General features: G+C 39.9%; 1 protein-coding gene across 7 annotated transcripts in view; it reads right to left on the minus strand.

Moving 5' to 3' along the window:
- GRIA1 (glutamate ionotropic receptor AMPA type subunit 1) overlaps positions 1 to 24199 on the minus strand; it is a 280772-nt gene that overhangs the window by 77870 nt on the left and 178703 nt on the right. For all 7 annotated transcript variants that reach the window (XM_060765501.2, XM_060765502.2, XM_060765500.2 and 4 more), the window contains one exon: positions 1066 to 1227. In XM_060765501.2, the coding sequence (XP_060621484.1) occupies positions 1066 to 1227 (162 nt within the window). The remainder of the gene's footprint in view (positions 1 to 1065; positions 1228 to 24199) is intronic.

The following is a 24199-nucleotide window of genomic DNA, read 5'->3' on the forward strand; positions in this document are numbered from 1 at the left end:
TGTCATTATTTGTGGCGGGCAGGGGTATTCTAAATCTAGATGCAAACTGGAAACAGTTATGGAATAAATCTAGGTTTTTGCATTTTGTATTGACAGTCACTATTTACTTACTGTTTTGACACTATTACCACACTCATAATTTCTTCCACCCTTCTCCAGTTTGTGGAGAAAGATGTCTACTCTGCAGATGATCCAAGCCTAGATGAATGATGTTTTCATCAAGTTAGTGGGGAGGTTGACCAGGATAAATATAAATAAATATGGGGCCATCAACATGAGTTGATTTGAGGGCAAATGGATTCTGTGGCATGATGGACATGATGCATAGGGTCCATTTGCCTTAATGTGGGAGAGGGGTGCTTAACACAGCTTTGTCATATATTAACTTTAACACAGTCCTGTATCACACAGCTGGTCACACAGCCATCCTGCTTGACACTTATCTTTCCCCAATGTTCTGGTCTTAGAGATTACCATCGGATATAAAAATGGCAATGGTGCCTGTAGTGACACTGGCGAGAAAAGGAGGTTATCAGAGAAGGGAGGAGGAAAAGGAGGGAGAAATTCCTCTTTTCCTCCAATCACTTTTTCATGTCACTTCATTGCTTTGGCTGACATTGCTACAGGCACTGGGCAACCACCACCTTCAGTTTCTTGCCTGATTATCACTGCTAAGGCTGAATAAACAGGGTGAAGGCAAGGGGGAGGGAGTCCAGAAGTACTGAAACCACTGAACCATGCAGATGTCATCTAGCACCCTACCAGACCCCAAGCCTGCTCAGTGACTGGATCAGCCTTGCTGTTCCTGTCATGTATATTTGACCCCTTCATCAAATAGCTGAAACAGGATTCCAGCCACTACACTATTTATTTTTTATCACATATGGGTTCCTTATTTAGATTTACAAGAGGAATGCTATGTTTTACAGCTTAACCTCACTTGAACAAGATCATTGTGATTGGCATGAAAACTGGATGCTTAAGTGTATGATTCCAAAGTGTCAGTATGTAACAAGAGAGCAGCATCAATGCTACCTCCAACAAATGGTTTTCAGTACCACTTGCCTTTGGCTTCTTCCAGTCAACACGGGGTTGTTCCCTGGCATCATTGTTTTTCCACTGTTGCATAATCTTAGCTGGGATGGTATCAGTATCATTCACCAACTGGAATCCAGTCACGTTTGCTCCATTTGTCCTGAATTTCTCCAAGTCAATATCCATGAAACCCTTAAAAAGAAAATATGGAGGTGAATGGTTTGCATAGGAAAAATAAGGCCATTAGTTTCATATAAGGTACTCATTAAAGATACTATAAGAATTTAATTGCAGAAAAAATTGATGCAAATCCACTTAATCTGGACCCTTCTTCCTTGTCTTGGAAAAGCATGTGGACCAGAAAGTAGTTTTCCTCAGAATATTACTGGCCTCTGATTCAGGTAATGTACTACCATATGTATTCAAGTATAAGTTGACCCTATGTATATGTTGGGGGCAGGTCTAGGGGCTATAATTATGAATTTTGCCAATGGAGAAGTTTAGAATCATTTTATAGAGAAGGCAAAGTACCTGCATCAGAAGGTCAACCATTACCATTTCCCCACCTAAATAGTCAAAAAGTTCAGAAAAAGTGCCCTGGAGGAGAATGGAGTGGTTCAAATTCGGATTTGCCCCTCCCACCTTTCTTGCATGGTTCAAGACTGCTTCGGAAGGCAAAATTCAGAAGTTTTTAAATGTCTTTTTGGATCTTCAGAATGACTCTATCCAGCCCTATAAGCCAGCAAGCTATGTTCTGCATCCTGACTGCACTTCTGCAGTTCCTCTCTGCTGCTCCCTTGCAGCTAAATGAGCACTTCTATGCCTTTCCTTTAAAGCAAAACTTAGCCTCTGTTTCCTCTGCTTTTTTGGTGTTTCAGGTGAGCTGGGGGGTCTGCTCAGGAGCAGCTGGTGGTTGATTACAGAGTGGAGGCAAACCCCTACCATGAGTTTGCTCCTGCTCTGCCTCTGCAGACTGAGGTGTTGCTACATTTCCATCCTCCTCTGGTACCCCTGGCTTTAAGGCTAAGTCTATATCCAGATTTGGGTCTGCTCACAACTCTGCTCACAACTCTCCTGCTCACAACTCTGAAAAGTCTCCAGAGGCAACTCATCCCTGACTCCTCACTAGAGGCTTGAGGCACAGGGCAACCCAGTACCGAAGCACAAAGCAGAAAGAGAAGAGGCAGAAGCGTCATTTTCTTCATACTGCACTCATTGCATCCTTCCTCCCTCTCTTGCTTTACCCCCCCCCCCCATTACTTTTTAATATGTGTGTTATGGTGACAATTTTTATGCTTATATTTTGTTTGTTTATCTTATGGTTATGTTGTTTTTACTCTGTATGTTTTGTGATGTTACTTGAGAAACGCTCTGGGTCCCCTCGGGGAGATGGAGCGATATATATATAAATAAATAAATTATTATTATTATTATTATTATTATTATTATTATTATTATGAAGCCAAAAGTACCAGGAATAAAAACCACACAAAATCAGCTAACCCAAAGTTCCTTGAAGTGGACAAGAGCAAAGCAGACAACAATCTCTCCAAGTGTACAAGAGCATGAGACATGGAGGCTGCTCCCTTGAAGCCTTAAAGCTCTATACTCTGGTGCTAGCACATCTTCTGGCACTAGCTCTTAACTCAAAATACTGCTCATATGTAAAAGCAAAACTCAGGCCAAGCAACAGCTTTTAACTCAAACACACTTAAATTCGGACACTGTTACACAAGGTTCTACTGTACACAGAACAATGATTAAAATATAGTGGACACAGGACATGAGTATAAAATTCATGATCAAAACTGACTGGGTAGATGTGGTGGAAGAGATAGGTCTTCAGATATGTTTTGAATTTCTACAGCTGTGTTGGAACTCTTCCAACATGCCATTCCACTGTCTTGGGGTGGCTGATGAAAAGTTCCTCTGGGTGATGGTCACCAGTTGGGTTCTGGCAGGCTATAGTAGTCACTTCACAAAGTGTTCGGCAGATTGATTGGGGGAAAGTGATCCTATAGGTAAACTGGACCTAAACCATGTAGGGCTTGAAAGGTCAAAACCAATACTTTGTATTTTGGCAGGCAAGAGACTAGTTTTAGTATGGATGTAATATGTGCACTCCTGGATGTGCCTATAATCAACCTGGCTACCAACTGGATTTTCCAAACTTGGCACAAAGGTAGCCCATTGCAGAAATCTAACCACGAAGTTACCAGTGCATGCAAGACCATCTTTAGGTCCTCAAAATCTAGGAAGAGGTACAGTTGGTAGTGAGCACTCCTGACTGTCTCATCTACTTGAGCTAACATTTGCAGGAATGGATACAGGAGCACTTCTAAGCTGCCGACATAGTCTTTCAGGGAAGTATAACCTTGTCCAGAACAGGTTGACACATCTCCATCCCCAAATGAGGACCCTTGATGGCAAGCACCTCTCCCATGTCTGGATTCAGTTTCCATTTGTTTTTCCTCATCCAGCCCTTTCTCTTCTCTAGGCATTCATTCCAAGGAGACATGCTATCCTTAGCTGAGGCTGCTTTTGAATGCAAGGAGATGTGTGTCCCATACACTCAGCCAACAGACTCTCAATTGAGTTCAGCCAGTGGAAGCAAGACATAACAGTTGCCACTTTGTTGATGCCAAAAGCGCTCACTTGTCACAGAGGAAGTAGCAGCCATTGATAAGAACTAAGCCCAAGCTTCAGTTTTAACACCTCCAAGTGACAAGGAAGAGGAAGAAAGAAAATGTGAAAGAACCAGTCTCTATTGACTTTACTCACCCAAGCAAATTGTTAGGAATGTAACTAGTAAAAAGTCCATTTGATTTTTTGAGTATCCTGATTTGTCATTTCTTTGCAGAGCTAACCCTCTACCTTAGCTTTTTTCTTCAGTGAGGTTGAATCTACAGCTCTTCAATCCCACACAACCAAAAGAGAAGGCCACAGCAAAATATTAACTTGAATTTCAATCTGAAAAGGTATATAGGTCCATAAACCATAGCACATTTTAGGAATGTTTTTAAAAAGGGGAAAAATCATTTCTAGAGAGTGATTCAATGGGTAATGTGTCAAAATGTGCAAGGAATATTAATCAGACAGAGAGTCATCAACTTCTGACTCTCATGCACAAAACAAACAGCCTTATCACACTAGAGAATGGATCAAATTTAAATCCAGTTCCTTCCTCCTGCAGAATTTGGGGGCTTGTAGTTTAGGGAGGGGCCTTTAAACTACCCAGTCAGACAGGTCCTGGGCCTCACTAAACTACAAATCCCAGATTTTGGCAGGGGGCAGGAACTGGATTTAAAGTGGATCAATTTTCTAGTCGTTGTGATGAAGCTGTAAGTGTGAATATATTGTGCGTTTAAGGTTAGGAAAAGAAACAATAGTTATGGAGCAATCGGCTTCTACGTTGACAATGAGATAAATATGCATATGTAATTATAAAGGTATAGAATGTGCAAGCTGCCTGGCAAACACCTGACTTACAAACAACTCATAATTAAGAATGGGGGTGAGCCAACTTGAAGTGAGAGAAATATATCCCTAGGAAGGTATAGTCAGCTGAAAAGCATTATCATGGGAAATGGTGTCTCACCACTTCTTGATTCCACAACAAGCCAAATAATTCAAAATCCAGTTCTCACAGGGACAGAAAATGAGGTGAAATCTTCTGAACAGGGGCACAGACAACAAAACAAACACCACAGGGGTGTTAACCCTTCCCTATGCGATCCAAAGTTGTTAAGAAGAAACCTATTGAACCTATCTTGTTTGTAACTTGGCGACTGCCTGTACATAGAAATGCTTGATCACTCTGGTAGTAATTTATACCAACCATAGGGGAGAAAATCAGTATTCCTAATAAATAAGGATGATGTGATTGAGAATCCAGTACTGGTGCTGGGCACAATGGCAGATAACATGAACACAGAAAAAGAGGAGTTTTTCAGTTTCTTTTATAGTCTATTCATAAATAGCATATCTAACTGCTTTTGTGCTTTATCTTTTCTTTCTTTCGCCTCTTTTTTTTCTTTGCTAGCAGTTTCTATTAATTGCTTTGATCATATTGCTTTTGAGGCAGAGATGTGTGCATATACTAATATGATTACTATCCACTTAGATCCCAAAGGGGAAAATGGGCCATAAATCTTAATAAAGAAATTTAAAACTGCCCACTGCGTAACCTGCAAGGCATGATGGGCTTTTAAAAAAACTATACAAAAGAAAACTAGTCATAAAACTAGCTAAGTGGCAAATTTGGATAGCTGCAACTGCAAATGTATTCCCTTCTTCATAAAATTCATGTCTCTTCAAATTTAAAAACAAGAAGCAAGCAGTTAATACAGTCCAGGAAGTCTGCCAGCTGAGCAAAGCCTGTGAGTGATGCTGAAAATGTGAGATTGGAAAGTTGCATTAAGAATAAGTATAATACCATATGCGCATCTTTTAAACTACAACAATCATCTTTTCCTTCTCTTCTGAACAATATATTGTATAGGTCAAGCTATATGTTAAAGGCGAAGGTATGATAAGTGGAGAAAACCCTCAGCTAGATTAATTCAGATTAGCCTTGCCAAATAAATTTATGGTAATAATTTTTAAAAACTACATTATAGATCATGAAAAACTATACAGTGCTCTAAAAGAAATTGATGTACCACAACATTTGAATGTCCTGATGCATAAACTATACTCAGGACAATAGGTCATCATTAGCATACAATATGGCAAAGGGATCAAGCAAGGCCACATCTCGTTGACCATATTACACAAAAATTGGGATTAGATTTGGAGGAAGGAGGTATTAAAAGTAGAGAAAGGAACATCAGCAATTTAATATAGGCTGATGACACCATATTTATAATGGATAATAGCAAAGACTTGAAATTATTACTGAAGAAAGTCAAGGAAGAAAGAGCAGATTTATAGTTGAACACAAATAATTTATATAATTTTGAAGTTGATGGTGGGGGCACTGAAACAGCTCAAGGATCACAAATGATTTATATAATTTTGAAGTAGATGGTGGGGGCATTGAAATAGCTCACGATTTTCCATACCTTGGCTCAGTCACTAATCAGGATTGAAACTGTGTCAAGAAATCAGATGACATTGGACCTCATCAGACGGGGCTTGGGAAGTGTCCCAGAACACTTCTCTACCTGCCCATCCCACACTGGACTTCAAGTGGAGGCCCCACCCACAACAGGAGTGGAAATGTCTTTTGAAACTTGCCATTGTTGTTTCCATTTCTATGTATAATTGGAAAAACTGATCAATGAAGAAAACTGCTAGGAGGAAAATTAACTAATTGGAAAAGTGGTGCTGGAGAAGTATTTTGCAGAAAATGGGGACTGCTAAAAAGACAAATGAATGGATTCTAGAACAAATCTAGCCTTGAACTCTACCTAGAAGTCAAGAGGATTAAATGGAAACTGTTGTACTTTGAACATATAATGAAAAGATTTGGCTCACTAGAAAAGGCAATAATGCTTGATAAAACAGTAGGCAGTAGGGAAAGAGGAAGACCACATCCCAGATAGATAAATTCAATCAAGGAAGCCATGACTCTGAGTTTGCAAGACCTGAGCAGGGCTGCTGGGAATGATCTCTCATTCACTGAGGAATCATAAGACGAAGTCACTTTTATGGCAATTACCAACAATTTGTTCTTTCAGTCTTTTCCATGCAGTAACACCTAGTTACTACTTAAGCTGCTTCACACTGAATCAGGCCACTTACCACAATTAGTCCAATATTATTGACTAGTCAATCTCCAGCCTTTTAGACAGAGTTCTTTCCTAAGTTCTACAGTCTAATACTCTTTCAACTGGAAATACTAGAACTGGAGCCTAAGAGTTACTATGTGTAAAGTATAAGCTCTGCTGTTCAGCTGTGAAATTCAACCTGTATTTTACAAGTGGAACCAGAGTCACAGCAAGGGCAAACACTTGGCTCATAAATCATTGTTGTGATTTAATGCTAGGGCTGAAAATGAGTCATGACCTCAGGCCAAGCACCTCAAATCATATCCACCTACAGGAGCTGGAGCCCTTCACTGTGATCATTCTTTAGTCTGCTCTGAGAAATGACAAGAGCTGTGAGTTTACATTAGAAAATAGAGACAAGAAACACTAAAAACTGATTTGACAGTTTTCATTCCTGTTCTCATTAGATCAGGGGTGAGGCCACCACAAATCCCACACCATTCCTATTCCTCTGTCAAGTGGAAGTGGACATAAAGTATTTTGATTGACCTTTGCAACATTTATTTACTTCTCATTTAATTACTGATTGAACTATCACTGGCAGGACACTTCTTCACCTCCTCCCACCCCATATCAAATCAATGTGGGAATTCTAAAGATAGAATCTCTCTTCTACAACCAGTAATGGTACCAAGGTAGAATATCTTGCCTTGATATAGTTCTTGATTGGTCTTCTGCTTTGAGTAGACTCTTTCAGAGAGTTTGTTGTCATGGTTACTATATTATGGTAAGAATGAAACAAGGCTTTAGCATCTCTAGTTCAGCAGCTGTTATTCCAACTTGTTGGTAAGAACGAGTAAAACAAAGAGACTTCTTTTCTTTTGCCATCATCCTTCATCTTTTAATGTTCCTTTGGTAAAATGAATTCTGATCTATGGACATCCAATGACACCCAATAACATCCTTCATGGTTGCAGCCAACATCAGCACCATCCGAGAGACAACTAATGCCATGCTTTATCCTGCCCACCCCTATTGTCTGTTAAGATGACTTTCGTGCAAAGCACTTAAGACAAACTGCATTTATGATAGGTATCAGAAAACTATTTGACCAGAGTCTTGCTGAACCTGGAATATATTGGCATAGCCAAAGGAAAGCAGCAGAACGTACCCTGGCAGTTTTCTTCTTACGATGGCAATTTGAATGATTATTTCAGAGTGAGCAGTATGAAAATGAATCAAGAATTAATATTACTGCTGTACTCCTATAAAAAATGTTTGGGCAAAAAGTGACAGGACAAATGTTCAATCCATCACAGTGTTCACTAAAAGTTTTGGATCAGTAACGGAACACTGTAGCTGTTTCTGTAAGATCATGCTGCACTGAGCATTCAAATTAGGAATGAGAAATACAAAATGACATCTGCCTTCTCTATTTTCCCCCATTTGTTCCTCAGCAGGGATGCTTGTATTTATTACTACTGTGGAATGAACAGCAAGAGGTTGCCAATGCTTGATCAAGAGCAGACCAGTATTAGAATTCTGAAACTGTCGGATGCTTCCCCACAGCTTCTCAAATGGACAAAGAACTACCATGTGGCAAAAGCAGTTCTGCATTTCTTTTCTTTCCTCTCCTTTGACCTTCTCCCTGTCAAAGTCTACCACAGTGTGAAAGCTACTTTTGTCATGGAGTTGGCAAAATAGACCCATTGATCTGCTGTAGATCATTTGGAGCAGCTTGTGGCCCACAGTTCAGGAAACATTGTTTTCACTTGTTAGTGAGTATTTTTTGGGTCACTTTTACTAATGCTTTCACCAAACATACCCTGAAAACACCAGTTGCTGTCTGATCATGGAAGCTAAGCAGAATCAGCCCTGGTTAGTACTTGGGTGGAAGACGGTAAACAAATAGGCTATTTTTAGCAGAAGGGACTGGCAAAACCACCTCTAGGTATCCCTTGCCTAAGAAACCCCTATCAAATTCCTGGAGTTTGATAGGGGTTTCAACAGGTACACACACATATGAGTCAATGGGCTTGTTGAGATGTAGACTAATTTCCCAGTTTACTCTAAATAGAGTTTTACTGAGAAGTATCCTGTACCAGTTTGCCTCCTGTTGGCATCTGTTATAATACAAACTCAATTTGTTATAAGGCCATGCATTTTCCTCTCCAAAAGTCAGTTTGGAGCAAAAAGATTTGTTTTATTTTTTGTTTTATTCCTGATATGCGTTAAACCTACTGACCAATAACCTTTCTTGATTCCCTGTCAATAATACAAACCACATTGCACTCTGATCCAATGTTTCTCCCATCCAATTCCATTCCTCCTTTGCACTTCAGTGAGAAAGCAAGGGGACTTTTTTTTAATAATATTTTTATTGATTTTTTTTATATAATAACAGTGAAAGTGGGGGAACATTTGTGAGGTACAGGAAAGTAGGAATGGTGGATAGGTGGTGGACGGGGTAAGTAAGGGGGGGGGGGTGGCAAGAGAGGAGAGGACCAAGGGTGTGAGAGGACGAAACATAGAGAAAAATAAATAAATAAAAATAAAATAAAAATAAAAAAGAGAAAAGAAAGAAAACAATAATTAAAAAGGAAAAAACAACGCTCACCAGGCCTGAGCAAGATCAGCAGCCATGGATTAGATGGGTTTACCCTGTTTCTTCCTTGTTGAGGATAGAGAGATATGTCTCCCCACACAGGCAATGTTGAGGAGAAACAAAAAAATAAAATGCTTCTTTCCTTACTTCCCTTTCCATTTTAAGCCATAATTTAGACATCCTACAAGTTGGTTTAACCTACCCAAGTAAACTTGCAGAAACAGAAAGAGAATGGGAGATGGACCTCATCAGACAAGCTAAAATAGCAGCATACACTGGTTACTTAGCTAAGTAACCAGTGTATGCTTGTGAGAAAAGTAAAAATAAATGATGTGTGATGGGATCTGAGAAATAATACAATGGGACATAACACCATGGATATATGACCCCCCCCCCCCAACATTGGATAATATCCAAAGTGGTGGTTGGTGATGATGAGAGATTTGCCAGCATTTGGGTTTGATTAGCATTATGGCTGTGCATGACATGAAAACAGTCCTGAAATTTCAGTGTAGTGCTGGTAGAAATATTTAAATAAAATCATAAATAAAATAAAAAGCCACTGTTTTTTTAAAAATGAGCTTTACTTTTACAAAGCTGCACATGAGCTATCCTAGACTAATTTTTGTTTAAACACAGCTATATTGCCATGGAACATCTGTACTTCAAGTATTTCTTGGCTGTATAATAAACAGAACTCCAAATACATGCCAATATCAATACCTTGAGGCCTTTATGTTTTTTTAAACATATGCTGACAAATGCTGACTCTTTGGACAATGTAACACATGCTGACAAACTGAGACCTTTGATTTTTCATCCCAAAAATTTGAAAGCAGAAGATCAAAGGAAAATAATTCTCCACAAAATAACGTAATTCCATGGCATTGATATGAAGACATAGAACCATCTAAGCATAATAGGTGAAGAGGGAAAAAGAGGAGAGAAATGCCAGAGGGGGCGGGGAGGGGGTTCAAAGTTCAACCCTGCCCTGAAATGTGTCAGGTTAAAAAAAAAAACCTGGTTTACTCATAACTTGGTTAACTAGTTAAAATTCTTGAATAAACCAGGTTTCAAGGGGGGGGGGTTAGAAACCTTTCGGGGGGGGGGGGTTAGAACTCTTAACCCCTCCCTCCCGGCTATGGCCCTGTATGTCACCTATATCAGGGCTTCTTAAACTTTGTCCACTCATGATCCCTTTCTGCTGAGAGATTGCTATGTGATCCCAGTTATATAGGTACAGTATATAAAATAGGTATAAAAATAAAGCATTTACTGATAATAACAGTTTTTGCAAGGCTTGGTAAACAGGATGGTTTTTCTTTTTGTGGAGTACAGCTCAAGCATTTTCTGCAGAGTCCAGTGTAAACACTGCATGTTGCTTAAAACAGATTTGTGTAAATGTGTGGTATTCAGAAACCTTTAACTGTTGTAATTTTTTTGTGACCTCAGTATTGAGGTCACTTCATTTGAGGACGGGACCCACAGTTTAACTATCAGTGATCTATAGAATATTTAACATTATGTAATATGAGACCATTATATGAGACCATTATATAAACCATACTTGGTTATATTTGTGAGATCTTTTTGCTTTCACTCATGGTAGTTGTGAAGTCTTGGCCTAGTTTTCCCTCCTCTGTTCATTTCCTTGTTTTGCTCTCTTTGGGATGGACTGTTCCATTTTGCTGAGTTTTAAGGGTGGAGCTTAAAATCCCCTTAAAGGCCTAGCTCTGATGGTTTAGCCCTGCTGGCTCAGAGCTTGGTGGAAATATTTTTTCCCTCCATTCTTTCTTTGGCAGAGCTTTAGAATTGTTAGGCCAGGAAGTGTCTGGACTGGATTGGCAATCTAAAACAGGCATCCTAAGCACGTACATACCTTAAAGATTAGAGTTGTACATACCAAAGCCAGTACTTACCAATATAGCTTAGAATTCATATCATTATAGCTTATATTTACGACCCAGAGAATATAGCACACATACCGGTAGTTTTCCTTCAATCCTCAGTGTGCCATCACAGTAGTACATATATAGATTGAACTTGTATCTATAAACATCATGTTTATTCTAATCCTCACAGAAAGCAATTTACTCTGATGTAATAAAAATTAAAATCAGAACATAGCTCTTTCTGTGATTTCACTGGGCATGTTTAGCCTGAAGAAGAGAAGACTGAGAGGAGACATGATAGCCATGTATAAATACATGAGAGTAAGTCATATGGAGGAGGGAGCAAGCTTGTTTTCTGCTACCCTGGAGACTAGGACACAGAACAATGGCGTCAAATTACAAGAAAGGAGTTTCCATCTGAATGTTAGGAAGAACTTCCTGGCTGTGAGAGCTGTTCAGCAGTGGAACTCTCTGCCCCGGAGTGTGGTGGAGGCTCCTTCTTTGGAAGCTTTTAAAGAGAGGCTGGATGGCCATCTGTGTGTGTGTGGGGGGGGGGGGTACTTTGAATGCAATTTTCCTGCTTCTTGGCAGGGGGTTGGACTGGATGACCCATGGGGTCTCTTCCAACTCTTTGATTCTATGATTCTATGACTTCCCATGATATCCTCCAATTTTTCAGAGTTCAAAACTGCAACATGTGTGGATGTGTAAGATCAGAGTTTGATCAAAATGGCAAAAGTTATTAATGAGGAAGAACATACAAGCTTTGGAAGGACTACAGCAGTTTGTTTTTGCCTGAGCCTACTGAGAACGGCAAGGCACCACTCACTTCCCCCACTGAAATGAGTTTAAATTACTTTTGTATTTGTACACTACTCAGTTTGGAGCAAATACAGTAAAGAGAGGATGAAGCAGGAAAATGTGAGGATGAAGAGAGAAACTAAGATGTTTCAAAAGCAACTGATTTATTTCTCATATCAGAAGTGACTCAGGGCACAACTGCAATGTATTTAAACACACAAAGTTTAAAAAACCCCTTAACATATACTAAAGCAGCTGATAAAATGTGATGATGAATTAGGAATGCCCCTGCCTAATCTGACCCCTCCAATTGTCCCAAACCAGCAGGGACAGTTACAATGAATTCTCTGCTGTCCTACTTTTTATGCTGCTTTAAAAATACCTGTTTCTTTCTCCTCTACTGTCTCCATTCTCCTCAGCTCACTTTAGTGGGTGCAAACTGAGTTCAAAGAGCAAATGTACTTTGTACTCAATTAATTTAGTAAGAGGGAGAAGAGGTGGCTTAAAGTACTGGATTTCTTTGCTTAAAATAGTTTTTTGTGTGTTCTATTATTACCTTTCTGTTCTCATCCTGACTGGCAATACTCTTTTGACCACACTTTGATGTTGCACAATCCCAAAAGTCCAGATTTTCTCTGTAGAAATGTTGAAGGGCATGTATTAAACCCAGGTAAAAGGAAACTGCTGTGGCCTTTCCTCACTTAGGAGTTCTTCCTCACTAGTAACCTTTATCCCCTTCCCAAGTCCTCCTACTCACCCACAATATTACTTTGTGTGGATTCAATCACAAACCACTTTACACAGCTAACGACATATATTGCATATAGCATACTTCTCTGTTATCAGCTTATATTCAGAATGAGGAACTCTTGCTCTGCTACCAGCATCTTTGATATAGATAGTAAAGTGTATCTAATATTTTATTCTGACTGGTACATCAGCATATCTGAGTAACTTGGTATTTCCAATTTGTTCTCAATTGAATATGGCAATTTAGAGTAAGTCGGTCCACTCTCCCTCTTCCTTGGCAAATATGAGGTTTTCAAGTGCTGACAGCAGTGAGCAGAAATATGCCTTTTGTTGTGGCTAAACCAAAAGATTCTCACTATTTTTCTGACAGTTGCCTTAACCATGGCTGCACACTGCAGTCTAAAATACCAGTACATTTATGTTGTTTTTCTTGGGGGCAGAATTATGTCCAAGGCATCTGTCATAATTCATAGAATCATAAGGTTGGAGGGGACCACAAGCAACATCTAGTCCACTCCCTGCCATGCAAACACACTGTCATCAAACCTGTGTCCAAAGTCCTCCAAAGAAGGATGCCTTTGGGCATCCTGACAATTAGACATGGAATCCAGATGGATAGGACTGACAATGTGCGGAAAGTAGAACCTAAACTATGAGTCTGTTAAACGCTAACCAGCAATGAGGTTTGTATTGCTTTTATTGCTTTTATTGTTTTAATTGCTTTTATGGGTTTTTTGGATGTTTTGCCAATAATAATGATTGCTTATGTTAATTGTTATCATTGCTATAACTACTATTGTTATTGATGTTATGTTTTTGTTGTCATATAATGCGGGCATCGAATTGTGCCTTGTTGTGTAAGCCGCCCTGAGTCCCCCTCGGGGTGAGAAGGGCGGGGTATAAGCGACCGTAATAAATAAATAAATAAATAAACCCATCTACTTCCAAGGCAGTCAATTCCACAGTGGAATAGCTCTTACTGTTAGGAAGTTGTTCCAAATGTTTAAACAATATCTCCTTTCTTTCTGCTTGAATCCATTGGTTTGTGTTTCAATCTCTGTAGCACCTAAATTTCCCAGGCAGTAACAAGCCACACCTAAAAACTGTCAGGCCATCGGATGCTAATCAGTTGCCAGTTGGGACATTAGCACCTGCCTCCAGCAGATGAGAGTTCTCCAACCCCGAACCTTCCACAGAGATATAGACCCAATTTTCCTAGTTTCCACAAACGTCACAACCTCTGAAGATGCTTGCTGTGGATGCTTCTAGAACATGGCCATACAGCCCGAAAAACCTACACCAACCCAAGCTTGTTTAATCGTATTGGCTTTAGCCTTGTTACGTGCATTGCTGTATTTTCTATTCAACACATGTCACTGAACACAATTCTTGTATCCTTAAGTTAAGCTGCATTATCCCTGGCAATGAAAAGGGAAATGATTAAACTGAAAGGAACCCTTGATCAGAGAAAGAGATCCCATAAATTGTGATAATAGGGGAAGTGATCACAGATATCAAGCACAAATGCTTAACAAACACTAATAGTTTTTGTCATCATTCTAAAACATTTGTGGAAAAGGTTTCCTCAGTGGCTTTATTCACCTTTATCCAGACTATATTAAGAGATATGATGTTCTAGGGAAATTATTGATCTGACCTCTGTCATCATCACACTGCATATGTAAACCAATCTATTTGTAGACACAATCTGTAAATCCTAATTTTGCAAGATCTAATTGTCCTTATGACTTGTCAGCTTCTTATATATGGTTCTGGCCCAGATTACTTGTCAGAACGTATCTCCTGCTATAAACCATCATGAAGCTTAAGATCGTCAGGAGAGGCTCTGCTCTCAATCCCACCACTCTCGCAAACATGGTTGGTGGGGACGAGATACAGGGCCTTCTCAGCAGTGGCCCCCGTCTATGGAACTCCCTCCCTAAGGACATCAGGTTGGCCACCTCCCTCCTTTCCTTTAGAAGACAACTGAAGACCTGGCTCTATAGCCAGGCGTTTGATTAGATGAAAGTGACAATAGGAAAGGAATTTGCGTTTGTGACATTGGATTTCCCGGCTTGATTCTTGATTTTTGGTTTTACTGGCATTTTAATAACATTGGTAAATGAATTTATTGGCTGATGTGTATGATATTTTAAGATGTTTTTACTGTTTTACTATTTTATTGTATTCGTATGATGTATATGTTGTAAACATCGTTGATGCCTTTGTGAGGCCGCGCTGAGTCCCCCTTGTGTGGAGAAGGGTGGGATAGAAGTATACAAAACAAATAAAATAATAATACATTATATACCCCTATCCATTTCATTCATTAAATCATAGAACTGCAGAATCATAAAGATCCCCAAGGGACATTTACTTCAGCTTCTTGAAAATCTACTCAGCAGTAATAGACAAAAATATGTAACAAATCATACATCACTGGATCTGTATTAGTAATGAAACTGCAGTCATTAAACCATAATGGAAAATCTGCTAAGCAAGCACCAAATGAAAGCTATCAATGTTGAATCTTTTTCTTACATTTTAGATGATGATGATGATAACGACAATTTTATATAAAGCACCACTTAGTTGAAGGGATCAGCAGTACATGCATAACTTGCTTTTCCAAAGAGCTTAATAATTCTTCGACTCCTTACATTTTCTCAGGTTGATGATACTTTTTTGGCATAACTCTACCATACTTTGATCTTATAGTACCATACTTTGATCTTATAGTCATGCTCTGACCTTTCCTTTCAGAAGATGAATGAATAAGGATGCAATATTTCCATATTTAGAAAGGCATGCATCCATGTTGTTCTGGTGTGACAGACTAAGGTCACCAATGATTTAGGCCTACTGAGCAACTTTGCTATCAAAGCAACACTCCTTATCATGCACACAAATGCACACCCAGTGTATGTGTTGTACCAGTAATTTATCCTAAGATAAAGACACCACATAAATGAGAAGTAGCTGAGAAAAATGGGGAAAATGTGAGGACTGGTAGCTACACTCAATTTCAAAGCTGTCATCATTGTCTTGGCTGAGTCCATGTCAATTGTTAGGAACAACAACATGTTAAATATGCCCCTAGACTTCATATTGTCACTGTCACCATTTCTCCTCGCCAATTCTCCTCCTCCTCTTTGTTTTTGTCTTTGTTTATGTGAAGGCAAATCCTACATCAATATATATTTACATCATCTCTTTTTATTGGTTGCTATATTGTAAGGGTTAAACCCCCCATCACTGGAGAAATTAAACTGTTTAGCCAGTATTGCATTACCTGACACCTGGAGTAGCAAACAATAGTAAAAGGACCAAGGCAATGACATCCCTGCCCACCCCGTTTGGGTATCAGCCAGCATGCCAATAACTTAAATCAAGAAATAGTTTTCTAAGATTTACAGATACACTCGCTGGAACACCTAGAATCATAGAATCATAGAATCAAAGAGTTGGAAGAGACCTCATGGGCCATCCAGTCCAACCCCCTGCCAAGAAGCAGGAATTGCATTCAAATCACCCCTGACAAATGGCCATCCAGCCTCTGCTTAAAAGCTTCCAAAGAAGGAGCCTCCACCACACTCCGGGGCAGAGAGTTCCACTGCTGAACGGCTCTCACAGTCAGGAAGTTCTTCCTCATGTTCAGATGGAATCTCCTCTCTTGTAGTTTGAAGCCATTGTTCCGCGTCCTAGTCTCCAAGGAAGCAGAAAACAAGCTTGCTCCCTCCTCCCTGTGGCTTCCTCTCACATATTTATACATGGCTATCATATCTCCTCTCAGCCTTCTCTTCTTCAGGCTAAACATGCCCAGTTCCCTAAGCCGCTCCTCATAGGGCTTGTTCTCCAGACCTTTTATCATTTTAGTCGCTCTCCTCTGGACACATTCCAGCTTGTCAATATCTCTCTTGAATTGTGGTGCCCAGAATTGGACACAATATTCCAGGTGTGGTCTAACCAAAGCAGAATAGAGGGGTAGCATTACTTTCTTAGATCTAGACACTATGCTCCTATTGATGCAGGCCAAAATCCCATTGGCTTTTTTTGCCGCCACATCACATTGTTGGCTCATGTTTAACTTGTTGTCCACGAGGACTCCAAGATCTTTTTCACACGTACTGCTCTCGAGCCAGGCGTCACCCATTCTGTATCTTTGCATTTCATTTTTTCTGCCAAAGTGGAGTATCTTGCATTTGTCACTGCTGAACTTCATTTTGTTAGTTTTGGCCCATCTCTCTAATCTGTCAAGATCGTTTTGAATTCTGCTCCTGTCCTCTGGAGTATTGGCTATCCCTCCCAATTTGGTGTCGTCTGCAAACTTGATGATCATGCCTTCTAGCCCTTCATCTAAGTCGTTAATAAAGATGTTGAACAGGACCGGGCCCAGGACGGAACCCTGCGGCACTCCACTTGTCACTTCTTTCCAAGATGAAGAGGAAGCATTAGTGAGCACTCTCTGTGTTCGTCCACTTAACCAATTACAGATCCACCTCACCGTAGTTTTGCCTAGCCCACATTGGACTAGTTTCCTTGCCAGAAGGTCATGGGGGACCTTGTCGAAGGCCTTACTGAAATCCAGGTACGCTACATCCACGGCATTCCCCGCATCTACCCAGCTTGTAGCTCTACCGAAGAAAGAGATCAGATTAGTCTGGCATGACTTGTTTTTGATAAATCCATGTTGACTATTAGCGATGACTGCATTTGTTTCTAAGTGTTTGCAGACTGCTTCCTTAACAATCTTTTCCAGAATCTTGCCCGGTATCGACGTGAGGCTGACCGGACGGTAGTTGTTTGGGTCATCCTTTTTTCCCTTCTTGAAGATTGGGACCACATTGGCCCTCCTCCAATCTGCTGGAACTTCTCCCGTTCTCCAAGAACTCTCAAAGATGGTTGCCAATGGTTCCGAAATGACTTCCGCTAGTTCCTTCAATACTCTGGGGTGTAGTTGATCTGGCCCAGGGGACTTGAACTCATTAAGAGTGGCCAGGTATTCCTGGATGACTTCTTTCCCAATTTGGGGTTGGATGTCCTCCAATCCCTCATCCACTCCATCTTGCTGAGGTTGAAGACTCTTTTTGTGAGAATACCGAGGCAAAGAAGGCATTAAGTAGTTCTGCCTTTTCCCTATCCCCTGTCAGCATTGCCCCATTTCCTCCTCGAAGAGGTCCTATCGCCTCCTTGTTTTTCCTTTTTCTACTGACATAAGAATAGAAGCCCTTTTTATTGTTTTTAATGTCCCTGGCAAGTCTGAGCTCGTTTTTTGCTTTAGCCTTGCGGACCTTTTCCCTACAGGTGTTGGCTATTTGTTTGAATTCTTCTTTGGTGATTTCTCCCTTTTTCCACTTCTTATGCATGTCTCTTTTGTGTCTTAGCACAGTTAGAATTTCTTTGGACATCCATTCTGGCTTCTTTGCACTTGTCCTATTTTTTCTCTTTGTTGGCACGGTTTGCAATTGCGCCTTGAGTATTTCACTCTTGAGAAATTCCCATCCATCTGTAACTCCCTTGTCTTTTAGTATCTGTGTCCACGGAATGCTGCTCAGCGTTTCCTTCAGCAAGCGAGAATCCAAAAGTGGCAGGCTCAAACCTGTAACCTCAATCAATGGCTGATACCAAATGAGAGACTCCCTCCTGGGCACACAGAAGACTGGGTGACTTGGAAGGTGCTGAACAGACTGCACTCTGGCACCATGAGATACAGAGCCAACCTTAAGAAATGGGGCTACAAAGTGGAATCCATGACATGCGAGTGTGGAGCAGAGCAAACCACAAACCACCTACTGTTATGCAACCTGAGCCCTGCCACATGCACAGTGGAGGACCTTCTTGCAGCAACACCAGAGGCACCCCAAGTGGCCAGCTACTGGACATTTAATAGAATACCAAGTCTGCTAACTTTGTGTTTTGTTTGTTTGTTTGTTTATTTTTAATACAATACAACTGTTTTGGTTCACTCCTGACACTATAAATAAATAAAATCTATCTTATTTAGTAAAAGATGTTCACATTGTCACTATCAGAGTATTGATTTGGAGCTGGGCCTATTCAGCATTCTGCCTGAAGGCAACTTGTTATTAACTCTCAGCTGAGACTCATTTGTTAGTTGGGGACATTGGGGGCTAAATGATAAGTCAGTTTGGTTTTTATAGTCCCAGATTTATTCCTTATTTTAAAACTTCTTGTTTTATAATATAAGTTTTTTAAAAAACCTAACTCAATCGTTTTTTTTAGAATATTTTTTGAATTTTTTTAAGAATAAAAGAAATATTTATCAGAAATATTTAAAAATGGAAAATTAACAAAATGCTTGCCCTGTTGTGGAGCGAACACAGCCACAGGACAGGGACAAACACACACACGGGCACACAAGGTTTTTTTCTTTTTTTAGAATATTTTTTGAATTTTTTTAAGAATAAAAGAAATATTTATCAGAAATATTTAAAAATGGAAAATTAACAAAATGCTTGCCCTGTTGTGGAGCGAACACAGCCACAGGACAGGGACAAACACACACACAGGCACACAAGTTTTTTTTCTTTTTTAAGAATATTTTTTGAATTTTTTAAAGAATAAAAGAAATATATTTATCAGAAATATTTAAAAATGGAAAATTAACAAAATGCTTGCCCTGCCCTGTTGTGGGGCGAAAACAGGGCAAAGCCTCCCCGCTGCTCCCAGCAATTAATGAATGAATGAATGCAAGCACAAGCAATGAATGAATGAATGCAAGCAAGCAATGAATGAATGAATGAATGAATGCAAGCAAGCAGCCAAGAGCCAACCAAGCCTCCCTCCCGCACCTCTCGTCTCCTTTGCAATGAGCAATGCGGCCACGCGGAGCCTCTTTTAAAGGGCAGCCCGCCCAATCACTATGAGCCACGGTGCTTGGGAGCGCCGGATTGGCTCCCGGAGCACCCAGCATCCTCCATCTCTAAAACGTCATTTCCGAAACGGGCGGAAGCTCATAAAAAAGATGGAGGATGCCATTTCGATATTTAAAAACACTTCCAGGTTTGAAAATAAGTTTTGTAATCGTTTTGTAATTGTTAAAAATAACGAATATTTAACTAATTACAAAATTAACGAACGAAACCGCCCAGGCCTACAGTCTATCTGGACCAAGACCACATCAGTCTCACTGGGACTTCATCTTACCATCTGTGTGTCCATTATCACTCCTGACAAATATCCTCAGAACTCCACAAGAGCTTTTGCTGTCATGGGCATCCCATGTTGACACCGGCAGAGGCATCTGCATGACCAGGAAGAGGGGGCACATTAAATCTAATTCTGTCATCCGCACTGTTCCTAAGCTGTGAGGTTGCTCCAGAATCTCCGCCAAACACCAGAATATCTCCTGACTTATATTAATATAGGGCTAAACCAGGTTAATATGGTTTAGGTAAAGGTAAAGGTAGTCCCCTGACATTAAGTCCAGCCATGTCTGACTCTGGGGTGTGGTGCTCATCTCCATTTCTAAGCTGAAGAGCCAGCGTTGTCCGTAGACACCTCCAAGGTCATGTGGCCAGCATGACTGCATGGAGCGCTGTTACCTTCCCGCTGGAGCGGTACCTATTGATCTACTCACATTTGCATGTTTTCGAACTGCTAGGTTGGCAGAAGCTAGGGCTGACAGCAGAAGCTCACACCGCTCCCCGGAATCGAACCTGCGACCTTTCGATCAACAAGCTCAGCAGCTCAGTGCTTTAACCCACTGCACTCCCCAATAAACACTAAAAGTTGCAGAACATAATGGAAGACGTGAGTATGGGTTATTAAAACATTCCAAAGCAGTGGAACTCTGTGTGTGAGGTGGAGATACAGCTCTAACTGTAGTTATGTGACAAATAGAAGTTGCCACTATCCCTAATAATTCAGGATAGTGGCATTAAGTGACAAAATCCTTAGTTACACAAAACATTAGCTGCTTTCTCCTGTTTAATTTTGAAATATCTTTTAAAAATTGTACTTGTAGCCAAGCTAATGATTTTGGCACATGATTTTCATGCAAGATCTACTGTATTCCAGAAATATAAGATTACAAATTGGCATGCAAATTGGGGGGTAAATCTCACCAGGATTTAACATTTGTCATGAATGCTGTGTACCAAGTTGGATTTAGATACATCATCAGTTGGGTTCACAGTGCTCTCTGGATGTGGGTGAACTATAATTTCCATGTATTCAAGGCCAATTCCCTCCAAACCCCGGCAGTATTCAAAGTTGTCCATGTTGGGTCTATGTGCCAAGTTTGGTCCAGATCTATCATTGGTGGGGTTCACAGTGCTCTCCAGGTATGGGTAAATTATTACTCCCAAAATCCAGGATCTATTCACCCTCCAAAATCCTCTAGTATTTTCTGTTGGTTATGGTGTGTGTGTGTTAGACTGTGTGCATCAGTTTGGTTTACAGACCAAGCTTGGCACACATACCCATCATGACCAACTTTGATATTGGCAGCATTTGAGGGGAATTGACTCATGATATTGGGAGTTATAGTTCACCTACATCCTTATGCATTTTCTAATTGAGCATTCATAAAAAACAAGAGCAAACCATGACTATTTCTTATAAATAACATTACAAAAGACCTAACCTGGACATCTCCAGATATAGGCTCCCTAAGCTAGTATTATATTATTTATTTATTTATTTCAAATACTTCTACCCCACCCTTCTCACCCCGGGGGGGGGGGGGACTCAGAGCGGCTTACAAAAGGCACAATTCGATGCCGGCATCAATGCAACAATAAAATAAAACAGTATATCTGCAGATATAGATGTGGTGAAGAGCTTTTGATAATGCCCAGGTTAGCTCTTGAAGTCTCAGGTCTGCCTTTTGCTGTATTAGGTTTTTGGGGTGCAACATCTCCTTCCAGCCTCAGTTGAAATTAGCACAAAGAAATTTCAGGGTTCTTAAACTTGTTGGAGTGGGGGTCCAACTGTTCCCAGTCCTTACCTTTGCAATAAGGTAAAACTCTTATGTACTAAATCCAATTGACCCAATGCAAATACATTGCTATGTTGTTGTTTTTTGGTTCTAAAAACTGAAGTTTTAAAATGAAACAAAACATCTGACTCTTTAATGCCTGTTGTTCCTTCCTGCATGCTGCTCTGGTTAAATAGTAATTAAGAAAAAGTATCCCTCAAAATGTAGCACAGCAACGAGATACAGGGTTAGCTTAACAAAGGACCTTATCCCACCCCCTATCCCACAGTTTAAAGCATTTCTAATCCATTTCTAATCCATCAAGAGTGCGATTTGTGATGGAGCTGTTCCCACAACGCAGAGGAACTTCCTGTCTGCTTCATCTGGATTCCTTTAGGAAACATCAGAAACAGTCGTTAAAAAGAGAGGGGAAGAAGATAGTCAGAGATTGTTTTCTGTACTCAGGGACCAGGATATATCTGGAGAAAACACCCAAAAACATGTGGGAAAGGAGCTGTCAATTTTGGCCCGGATGCATTGCTTCAATGAGGGTGAGCAAGGGGCGGTCCTCTACCAAGCATTGATATTTCTCTCCCAAAATTCTGCTTCATGGTAATTTTTTAAAGTCAGGTTTCCCCTCAAGTGAGTTCTGGTGAAATATCAGCTGCTTGGGTGTATTGCAGAGTTGCTGGATCAGAGGGAAAAGTCAGGTTTCCCTTCAAGTGACGTCTGCTTTGGATCTATTGTAGAGTAGCATGATTCAGGGGGAATGTCAAGTATCCTATAAGTCCCCCCCCCCCCATTTTTTCTTTTAAAATAGAGTGAGTGAGGAGGACACTGGATTGTTGGATAAATCTGAAAACTGATAATTTTGGTAAAACCGGCAAAAAAAGACAACGCATGAAGAGGAATGAAAAATGGAAGAATGTCCTTTATAATCATATGGGACATAGCACCATGATAACATGGCACTCCCCCCCACCCCACACACACACACCATGGGAAAGCGTCCAAAGTCTTTTCAGACAGTACATCATCTTTAGCAGTGCCATAAAGCTTTTATTGGTGCATACCTGGCCTTACAAATGATGTGGACATGACTCCTTAAGCAGAACAGAGGGTGAATAAATCTTTATATTACACCTCATAGATGTTTATTGAATATACGCCAAGTAATGACAGAAAGAGTATTGATGTTTGAGCTTGGGTACACTTTGATTAATGACACCCCATTCTTTTGAGCTCCTTACAACAAAGGTTTGGTGTTTGAGAGCAGCAGTCAGTGTCTCAGGATATAATTTCTGAATATCTTTTATTGTAAAATCTTCTGAATTTTGCCATTTTATTAGCAAATTTCAGGAAAAAAGAATGGTATGTAAGTTTCTTGTACTTCAATATTTTGCCTAGGATGCTAATTCTAACCTATTTATTTATTTGCTATCCAGCCTTTCTAACAATATAGAATTCAACATACCTTATAATCTATGTTTCAAACTCTAAAATAATCTATGAAACAAGAGTTTGTTTTATTTAAAGGAAATTAAATACTTCTGCTAAAAGAAATAATTTAAAACTATTTAAAATGCATTTAAAACACAATAAGGAAAAATTGAGAATATTAAATTTATATTGAAAAAAATTGAAGGAATTTCATGTAAAAGATGGAGCAATTTTTTCCTCTTTTCCCAGAGACTTGATTAAAAATCAAATTACAAGAAAAAAAAATTCCAACTAAATGTTTGGAAGAACTTCCTGATACAAAGAACTGTTCACAGAATCATAGAATAGTAGAGTTGGAAGAGACCACATGTGCTATCTAGTCCAACCCCCTGCCATGCAGGAAAAGCACAATCAAATCACCCCTGACAGATGGACATTCAACCTGTTTAAAAGCCTCTAAATAAGGTACTTCCACCACACTCCAAGGCAGAGAGTTTCACTGCTGAGCAGCTCTTACAGTCAGGAAGTTCTTCCTAACGTTCAGGTGGAATCTCCTTTCCTGTAAATTCAATGGTGGAATACATTTATGCTTTTATGGTATATTCCTAAATTGCAGGAGGTTGTACTAGATGATGATGAGGAGGAAAAACTTTATTTTTCTACTCTGCCTCCATCTCCCCAAGGAGACTCGGGGCGGCTTACATGGGGCCAAGCCCAGACAACATACAGTTAAAAGCAAAAACAACTGCAAATTACAAATTAAAATAGCACAAAACAGCATAACAGTAATAAACAAGTATCAAGCAACAGCAGACCTATTTGGAGGGGGGAAGGAGGCCGACATATAAACTGATTAAAGGGTAAATGGTTCAATAAGGTGGATAGGAACATATAATGGCACAGGAGATATCATGGAAACAGAGCAATTAAACAGGATCAGGATCAATTCAGTTTAACTTATATGAATAATGATGTAATATAGGAATTCAGATTAAATGATGAATTCAGGTCACGGTACTATCAT

Source organism: Anolis sagrei, chromosome 2, assembly GCF_037176765.1.
Source record: "Anolis sagrei isolate rAnoSag1 chromosome 2, rAnoSag1.mat, whole genome shotgun sequence".
Lineage (NCBI taxonomy): Eukaryota > Metazoa > Chordata > Lepidosauria > Squamata > Dactyloidae > Anolis > Anolis sagrei.